We start from the raw sequence: 10290 nt of genomic DNA on the forward strand, positions 1-10290 counted from the left end.
GTTTAGTATCTGGCTTGTTGGTGGGTGAGGAGGTATAATGGAGAACCGTACGCAAAATATTTGTGCACCTCGTAACAGTCCTTTCTTTATTGGGACAGAAGACAGTATCTTTGCCTGTTTCAAGCTAAAAGCTGAAAACGTCACCAAACATTTGACTAAAAAGTAAAAGAGAAATAAAGAAAAAACATTAGACATACTTTAACGATCATAAAAATAAAATACAAATTCTACATAAAAAAAAAAAGGTTGAAAACAGAAGCATATAAAATGTACCTGAGATCACAATCAACATTTCCTACAGTCATTAGCAACTTATAGAACTACACAGAATGTAGCAAAGTGCTCATTGTTGAATTATTACAGGAGTGCCACTTCCCTTTCAAATATGTTTCTATTCATGGCAATTTATGAAAAACTCCAAAACTGCCATAAAAAGAGTGAATTAGATGTTATTAATCAACATTCTATGGGGTACCTACTGTGTGCATACTAGTAACTTTACACTGATGCTTACTGCTTCATATCTCCCTGGTAGTGCCTTGCATCCTCTACGTCCACATCACACCTGCTAGTCCCTCCCCCGCACATCTCACACTCCAGCGCCGCTGTCCGATAGGCCTTCCACACCGTGGCGTCCTGCAGACACACCGTCCCGCCCCCTCTCTTCTCCTCAGCCTCGTTCCGGTTGATGTCGCCCACACACACCCAGCCAGCAGCTCCATCCACCCCACCCCCGGTGGTACTCACGGCCCACTTGGAGTGGTCGTTGGAGGCCTTGAAGGTGATCCTCCCGCCTGGGGAGATAAGCTGGATGTCCAGGACCTTCCAGCCCAGGGAGCAGTCAGAGGGCAGGATGCCAGTGGAGCGGATCCAGAACTGGACTAGGAGGTCTGACTGGAGGGAGGGAGCCACCCAGGAGTGGTACAGTTCTAATGGGAGACAGGAGGGGAAATGGGGATATTGTGGTTAAATGTTGGGTCATTCACAACTACAAAACGTCAATGACATGAATGGTCATTCTAACCATGAAACAACACTTCAACAGTTAAAAAAATGACAAACAAATAGTTTCTAAACGGTTCCTTACCATTATTGAATGATCTCCCCTTGGCAAAGCTGATGAACTCGGTTCCACCCAATGAGGTGAGAGACACGCTGCGATTGGATGCGGGTTGGGTGTGCGGTAAGTTGCTATAGGCCATCTGCCCTTGGCTGTTGTTACAGACGTCAGCCAGTGCGGGCACCAGAGAGGCCAAGGAAGCAGGGACACCACAGTCATACACATTGGGCTGGTTGATCTGCAACTGCTCTCCTGCAATTTAAAACATAATACATGTCAATTGAACACTTCAAACATTTAAATCAATGAATTGTGTCAAAACTAAAGCAAATCATTATGAATTGACTGATCAATCTGTCTGTCTGTCTGTCTGTCTGTCTGTCTGTCTGTCTGTCTGTCTGTCTGTCTGTCTGTCTGTCTGTCTGTCTGATTCAATAGGCACCAAGCTTCAAGACAAGTACTATCTTAATCTATGACTTATTACATGACTTATTAGTATGATGACTTTTCAAAATGTTCAAACAGAGTAGCAGACAAATGCCCGTACGTATTAGACCACTGACTGTGGCTAAGATGAGATTGAAAATGTTTTAAGACAAGACAATGCTTTGAGGACGATGAAAGTTGGCCTCCACTGAGAACTCCCATCACAATTTAATGACACTCATCTTAAGCTGAACAAAAATATATACACAACACGTGAAGTGTTGGTCCCATGTTTCATGAGCTGAAATAAAAGATCCCAGAAATGTTCCATACACACAAAATGCTTTTTTCTCTCAAATGTTGTGCACTGTTAGTGAGCATTTCTCCTTTGCAAAGATAATCCATCCACTTGACAGGTGTGGCATATCAAGAAGCTGATTAAACAGCATGATCATTGCACAGGTGCACCTTGTACTGGGGACAATAAAATGCCACTCTAAGATGTGCAGTTTTTTCACACATTACAATGCCACAAATGTCTCAAGTTTTGAGGGAGCGTGCAATTGGCATGCTGACTGCAGGAATATCCACCAGAGCTGTTACCAGATAATTGAATGTTAATTTCTCTACTATAAGCGACATCCAACGTCATTTTAGAGAATTTGGCAGTATGTTCAACCGGCTTCACAACTGCAGACCACATGTATGCCGTTGTGTGGGCGAGAGGTTTGTTGATGTCAACGTTGTGAACAGAGTATCAAATCAAACTTTATTTGCCACATGCGCCGAATACAACAAGTGTAGACTTTACTGTGAAATGCTTACTTACAAACCAACAGGGCAGTTCAAGAAGAAGAAAATATTTACCAGGTAGGCTAAAATAAAAAGTAATAATAAAAAGTAACACAATAAGAATAACAATAACGAGGCTATATACAGGGGCAACGGTACTGAGTCAGTGTGCGGGGGTACATGCTAGTTGAGGTAATCTGTACATGTAGGTGGGGGCAAGGTGACTATGAATATGTAACAAACAAACAGCGAGTAGTAGCAGTGTACAAGAGGGGGTAGGGGGGGGGGGTCAATGTAAATTGTCCGGTGGCAATATTTATGAATTGTTCAGCAGTCTAATGGCTTGGGGGTAGAAGCTGTTAAGGAGCCTTTTGGTCCTAGACTTGGCGCTCCGGTACCGCTTGCCGTGCGGTAGCAGAGAGAACAGTCTATATCTTGGGTGACTAGAGTCTCTGACAATATTATGTGGCTTTCCTCTGACACCGCCTATTATATACTGTAGGTCCTGGATGGCAGGAAGCTTGGTCCCAGTGATGTACTGGGCCCTTCGCACTACCCTCGGTAGCGCCTTACGCCTTATCTCATGGTGGCAGTGGGGTTATGGTAAGGGCAGGCATAAGCTAAGGACAACAAACACAATTGCACTTTAACAATGGCAATTTGAATGCACAGAGATACCATGACGAGATCCTGAGGCCCATTGTCATACCATTCATCCACCGCCATCACCTCATGTTTCAGCATGATAATGCACGGACCCATGTTACAAGGATATGTAAACAATTCCTAGAAGCTGAAAATGGCCCAGTTCTTCCATGGCCTGCATACTCACCAGACGTTGCATGTTGCGTTTATATTCCTGTTCAGTATAACTCCACAAGAGACATGGAACTTACAAAGCAAACATCGCACAGCGGGAGGAGTATGGTGTCTATAGTTACAGTGCCATAGAGGATAACCCTATCTGTCACTATGGTAACAGCACCAATTGCTAGCCAGGTTGTAGTGGCACTTGCTACTACAATATGCTAAAATGCTAATAACCTAAATTGTTTATGCAAATGTTATTTTTGGTTCACAATTGTTGTGTCAACATTACTGTGGCTTTATTAACTGTTGCGTAATAATGAGTTCATTGTATTTTCTTTGTTCACTGCATGCAGGATTTTCAGTGATAGGGTCAGCAGTACTTTATCATTAGAGACCCACTATTACTGTGGAGAAGTTTTTAGGGTCAGCAATAATAGTAAGGCACCCCTGGGGAAAAATAGGGTTCAGTGCCTTGCTCAAGGGCACGTCGACGGATTTCCCACCTTGTCAAATCAAATCAAATGTTATTTGTCACATACACATGGATGCTTGTGCTTCTAGTTCCAGGTAGTTTGCCCCCGATGATGTGTTGTGCAGACCTCACTACCCTCTGGAGAGCCTTACGGTTGTGGGCGGAGCAGTTGCCGTACCAGGTGGTGATATAGCCCGACAGGATGCTATCGATTGTGCATCTGTAAAAGTTTGTGAGTGTTTTTGGTGACAAGCCGAATTTCTTCAGCCTCCTGAGGTTGAAGAGGCACTGTTGCGCCTTCTTCACCACCCTGTCTGTGTGGGTGGACCATTTCAGTTTGTCCGTAATGTGTACGCCGAGGAACTTAAAACGTTCCACCTTCTCCACTACTGTCCCGTCGATGTGGATAGGGGGGGGGGGCTCCCTCTGCTGTTTCCTGAAGTCCACGATCATCTCCTTTGTTTTGTTGACGTTGAGTGTGAGGTTATTTTCCTGACACCACACTCCGAGGGGCCCTCACCTCCTCCCTGTAGGCCATCTCGTCGTTGTTGGTAATCAAGCCTACCACTGTAGTGTCGTCTGCAAACTTGATGATTGAGTTGGAGGCGAGCATGGCCACGCAGTCATGGGTGAACAGGGAGTACAGGAGAGGGCTGAGAACGCACTCTTGTGGGTCCCCAGTGTTGAGGATCAGCGGGTGGAGATGTTTTCTACCCTCAACACCTGGGGGCGGCCCGTCAGGAAGTCCAGGACCCAGATGCACAGGGCGGGGTCGAGACCCAGGGTCATCCTTACATTGGTATTCCTCTTGTCCAGATGGGTTAGGGCAGTGTGATTGTGATTGCGTCATCCGTGGACCTATTGGGGCGGTAAGCAAATTGGAGTGGGTCTAGGGTGTCAGGTAGGGTGGAGGTGATATGATCCTTGACTAGTCTCTCAAAGCACAAAGCGAGCAAAGAAGTTTTTTAGTTTGTCTGGGAGCAGGACATCCTGGTCCGCGACGGGGATGGTTTTCTTTTTGTAGTCCATGATTGACTGTAGACCCTGCCACATACCTCTCGTGTCTGAGCCATTGAATTGCAACTCTACTTTGTCTCTATACTGACGCTTAGCTTGTTTGATTGCCATGCGGAGGGAATTGCTACACTGTTTGTATTCGGTCATGTTTCCAGTCGCCTTGCCCTGATTTAAAGAAGTGGTTCGCGCTTTCAGTTTTGCACGAATGCTGCCACCAATCCACGGTCTCTGGTTGGAGAAGGTTTTAATAGACGCTGTGGGTACAACATCACCGATGCGCTTGCTAATAAACTCGCTCACCGAATCAGCGTATTCATCAACGTTATTATCCGACGCTATGGGGAACATATCCCAGTCGGATCGGGTTGTGAGAGTCTGCCTCAGCATGAAACAGTCGCATGAAATAGAAACAATTCACAGTTTCATGCATTATAACAGGGTGGATAATCCAAGATCCTTTTTCAGAATTCTATGGTAAACCTATAGTATTCCAAATGACTTATACTGGATTACAGTCTTACCAATGGCCTGAAAGCGTTCCAGTGGGTAGGTCACACAGATGAAGTTCTGTCCGTTCTTTACACCACTACCTGGGTAGGAATATTGCCCCATTTCCTTTACAGGGGGGAAATGAGGGGTGCTATGGACCAACCAGTAGCCCTGTGTCTTGTCCAATAAGACAACACCTGAGATGGAGAGAGGGAGATACCAGTCACTCATTGAAAACTGAGTCATTTCACAACAGTACTTTCTTGTCTGACAAAAACATTAACATACTACAAATGGAGTAGCTGGCCAGATGCCTGGGTGCTGAGATTAACATTATAATATGGTGCCTGTATACAGTATACAGCTGAGGTTTATATTGTCCTGACCTTTTGTGTGGCCACCTCGGCTACTAAGGAAACCAAATCCTCTTCCTCCCTCCTCGGGTGGTCTCTGGTCATTATACAGGATGTATGCAATGTCTTCATTCTGCAAGGGAAAGTAGACACACTCATCATCAGAAGATATACACTTCCATGCATATTGTAAACTCTAAACTCAGAAACAAGGGTTATAGTGTCAATAGTGTTAGTTCTTTGATAACGTCATGTGCTGTATTTATTTATCATGGCTGTCTTGGTGAAAAGAAAACTCCAATTGCTCCTTAGTGAAAATTAGACAGTGAAACACACAACCCACAAAAAGTTATAGTTCCACATTTCTATTTTCTGTGTCATTCTGTCTCATTCCACTGTGACAAAAAAACATTCTGAGCGGCCAGCTACCAAAAATAGCTGCTAAATAAATACTGCTATGTGTTACTGCAAATGAAACTGTTAAGGCTGTGTATCTACCACCACAGACAGATGCTGGCACTAAGACCGCACTCATTCAACTGTATAAGGAAATAAGCTAACAGGAAACCACTCACCCAGAGGTGGCGCTCCTAGTGGCCGGAGACTTTAATGCAGGGAAACTTAAATCAGTTCTACCAAATTTCTATCAACATGTTAAATGTGCAACCAGAGGGAAAAAAATTCTAGATCACCTGTACTCCACACACAGAGACGCGTGCAAAGCTCTCCCTCGCCCTCTATTTGGTAAATCCAACCACAACTCTATCCTCCTGATTCCTGCTTACAAGCAAAAATTAAAGCAGGAAGCACCAGTGACTCAGTCTATTAAAAAAGTGGTTGGTCAGATGAAGCAGATGCTAAGCTACAGGACTGTTTTGCTAGCACAGACTGGAACATGTTCCAAGCTAAATCACTTCTATGCTCGCTTCGAGGGCAAGCAACACTGAGGCATGCATGAGAGCATCAACTGTTCCGGACGACTGTGTGAACACGCTCTCCGTATCCGACATGAGTAAGACCTTTAAACAGGTCAACATATACAAGGGTGCGGGGCAAGACGGATTACCAGGATGTGTGCTCCGGGCATGTGCTGACCAACTGGCAGGTGTCTTCACTGACATTTTCAACATGTCCCTGATTGAGTCTGTAATACCAACAGGTTTCAAGCAGACCACCATTGTCCCTTTGCCCAAGAACACAAAGGCAACCTGCCTAAATGACTACAGACTCGTAGCACTCACATCCGTAGCCATGAAGTGCTTTGAAAGGTTGGTAATGGCTCACATCAATACCATTATCCCAGAAACCCTAGACCCACTCCAATTTGCATACCGCCAAAACAGATCCACATATGATGCAATCTCTATTGCACTCCACACTGCCCTTTCCCACCTGGACATAAGGAACACTTATGTGAGAATGCTATTCATTGACTACAGCTCAGCGTTCAACACCATAGTACCCTCAAAGCTCATCACTACGCTAAGGATTCTGGGACTAAACACCTCCCTCTGCATCTGGATCCTGGACTTCCTGATGGGCCGCCCCCAGGTGGTGAGGGTAGGTAGCAACACATCTGCCACGCTGATCCTCAACACTGGAGCTCCACAGGTGTTCGTGCTCAGTCCCCTCCTGTACTCCCTGTTCACCCACGACTGCATGGCCAAGCACAACTCCAACACCATCATTAAGTTTGCAGACAACACAACAGTGGTAGGCCTGATCACAGACAACGACGAGACAGCCTATAAGGAGGAGGTCAGAAACCTGGCCGTGTTGTGCCGGAATAACAACCTATCCCTCAACGTAACCAAGACTAAGGAGATGATTGTGGACTACAGGAAAAGGAGGACCGAGCACGCCCCCCATTCTCATCGACGGGGCTGTATTGAAGCAGGTTGAGAGCTTCAAGTTCCTCGGTGTCCACATCAACAACAAACTAGAATGGTCCAAACACACCAAGACAGTCGTGTAGAGGGCACGACAAAGCCTATTCTCCCACAAGAAATGAAAAAGATTTGGCATGGGTCCTGAGATCCTCAAAAGGTTCAACAGCTGCAACATCGAGAGCATCCTGACTGGTTGCGTCATTGCCTGGTACGGCAATTGCTCGGCCTCTGACCGCAAGGCACGACAGAGGGTAGTGTGTACGGCCCAGTACATCACTGGGGCTAAGCTGCCTGCCATCCAGGACCTCTACACCAGGTGGTGTCAGAGGAAGGCCCGAAAAATTGTCAAAGACCCCAGCTACCCCAGTCATAGACTGTTCTCTGTACTACTGCATGGCAAGCGGTACCGGAGTGCCAAGTCTAGGACAAAAAGGCTTCTCAACAATTTTTACCCCCAAGCCATAAGACTCCTGAACAGGTAATCAAATGTCTACCCGGACTATTTGCATTGTGTTCCCCCCCCCCAACCCCTCTTTTTACGCTGCTGCTACTCTGTTTATCATATATGCATAGTCACTTTAACTATACATTCATGTACATACTACCTCAATTGGGCCGACCAACCAGTGCGCCCGCACATTGGCTAACCGGGCTATCTGCATTGTGTCCCGCCACCCACCCACTCTTTTACGCTACTGCTACTCTCAGTTCATCATATATGCATAGTCACTTTAACAATATCTACATGTACATACTACCTCAATCAGCCTGCCTAACTGACTGTCTGTATGTAGCCTCGCTACTGTATAAACCCTGTCTTTTACTGTTGTTTTATTTCATTACTTACCTATTGTTCACCTAACACCTTTTTTGCACTATTGGTTAGAGCCTGTAAGTAAGCATTTCACGTGACAAATAAACTTTCATTTGAAAACACTAAAAAACTATCTTTTGGTATTTTTTATCATTAGTCCACTGTTGATACAGTCCCAAAATGGTTTGCATGTCAGCAGTCAAGTTTCAAGATATTGGACTTCCAAGAAACAAAGTGTCACTGGCCATATCAACATGAAAAAAACATTTTGAGCCTGTATCAACAGGTAGTATTTGAGTGGATTTTCCCTTTAAGTTTCACAGCTCATTCAGATGTGGTCAGATATTAATAATAGAAGGAAGCAGACCTTCCCCTGCTCATACAGCTGGCCCACTGTCCTCCCCAGGGCTCCAGTGCTGTCATTCACCAACACTTCTCCATCCGTCCATCCCTCGCTCCCTTTGTCCATCAGTAGATAACTCTGTCCATCGTTGGGAAATTCACGATCAACATGGGGGAGTTTGTAGAGATAGAACCTGAGAGAAAGCAACAGAGAGATAGAGAGAGGAGGAGAGATAGAGTTTGATTCTCAGTACTTTGGGTTGTTCTTGCACACCTTGCTATGCACACTGTCTGTGACTAAGTAGCTAACAGACCTAAGGGAAGAAGGTCATATCAGTTCAATCTTCAGTCTGCCCAAAGCTGTTTTCTCACCAGTCAACAGCTTCCCCTTGATCATTGTAACAGGAGATAGGTGAGGTGCCTCCCTCTCCTGGTTGAAACAGGATCAGCAGGACAAGTGACAACATCTGAAGCGAAAGCAATGAGGTCAAAATAGTTTTAGGAACTGTGAAAAATTATTGCCAAAATGGCAACTTCAATATTTGTTGACTAAAATGGAAAAGGGTGGCTTTAGAACAAGAAGAGAACTCAGCGATGCATTACAAATTGCATCAGTAGCCGAAAGTTGGTGTTACAATTATGTTACAATGTTGTTACAATGTATCAGAAGTAAACTAACACAAAGTATCCGATTTTTCATTGAGTTGATATCTAATTGATTTGTCAATTGCTTTAGAAATAATTAGAATGAAGCATAACCCATGCAAACGAAACGTATAGCCCCGTCAAACTCAACTCTGGACCTCGAAGCCAGTTCCACTGCGTTTTTTTGTTCCCCTCTAATCAGGAGGAGGGACTGATTCAGACCCAGGTCTGCGCAAATAATGATCAGATAGAACAGAAACCCAACAGGCTCCAGACCTCGTAGAATAAGAAAGAGTTGAATACACCTGCTAACTTTATAGCCTATGCCAAATGTGCCCCATTGAAAATTCTACATCAACACTTTCCTACCTTTGAGTAGATAAGAACTTGACAATTATGCTGATTCTACAGCTTTTCCGTATCCACGTGATCTTTGATTGTGGCGAACTATTCCATTTCTAAAGTCGAGATGCATCCTTGTTTTGAAGTACGATGTCACGGGGCGGGCTTACGGTCACGAGTTAATGACAATAGTTTGCTTTAGCTACCATTCTGCTAGCTCTGTTCCAGGGCGCCTTCAACGCCTAGTGGAGGATCTCGCACTAACGCCCTGGACCAGAGGCACTCTTCTGCCTTTTACACATGGGGAACAACCGAGGTGAAGACAGCTTCAGATTGGATATTCGCCTGTAGTTTTCCTTACGTTAACCAATAGCAGTTAGGGACCGTCAACATAGTGACAAATCAAAATTTTCATATTTCAATAGCTCTTTAACCATTACTCCTAAAACCTTCAAAACTGGTTGTAGCTAACCCGATGGCATAGACACACATTGCACACACTTATTTTTGTTGATTTACAACTTGCACTATTTAAAATTATTTATTTACATTTTTTAATTTCAATAGCTCAGTGGTCATATGACCTAGTGACTTCAAACAACAATTCAAACAACAATCCAGAATGTCCAATGACTACCCTTCTATATTGCACACCCTTTAGTTTGTCAATTTTCATCTCACATGATTTTACATAAACTTTTCAAAATGTAGAATTTCAATAGCTCATTGGTCATGTGACCTAGTGACTTCAAACATGATTCAGAATGTCCACTGAGTGGGCCTACACATTGCACACCCTTTAGTTTGTCCATTTTCATCTCACATGTTTCTACATTAAT

At 44.5% G+C, this 10290-nt stretch overlaps 1 protein-coding gene across 1 annotated transcript; it reads right to left on the reverse strand.

The window, feature by feature from the left end:
* Positions 1-59: 59 nt before the first annotated feature.
* On the reverse strand, positions 60-9786 carry LOC110487810 (deoxyribonuclease-2-alpha). The gene is made up of 7 exons (XM_021559730.3): positions 9479-9786; positions 8837-8931; positions 8490-8658; positions 5453-5552; positions 5099-5263; positions 1088-1312; positions 60-929 (listed from the first exon to the last, which is right to left on the reverse strand). Exons 2-7 carry the CDS (start codon positions 8929-8931, stop codon positions 511-513), a joined length of 1173 nt encoding a protein of 390 aa, XP_021415405.2. The 5' UTR covers positions 9479-9786; the 3' UTR covers positions 60-510.
* Positions 9787-10290: the final 504 nt, after the last annotated feature.

This window comes from Oncorhynchus mykiss, chromosome 2, assembly GCF_057628025.1.
Source record: "Oncorhynchus mykiss isolate SJ-2025 chromosome 2, ASM5762802v1, whole genome shotgun sequence".
NCBI classification, from domain to species: Eukaryota; Metazoa; Chordata; class Actinopteri; order Salmoniformes; family Salmonidae; genus Oncorhynchus; species Oncorhynchus mykiss.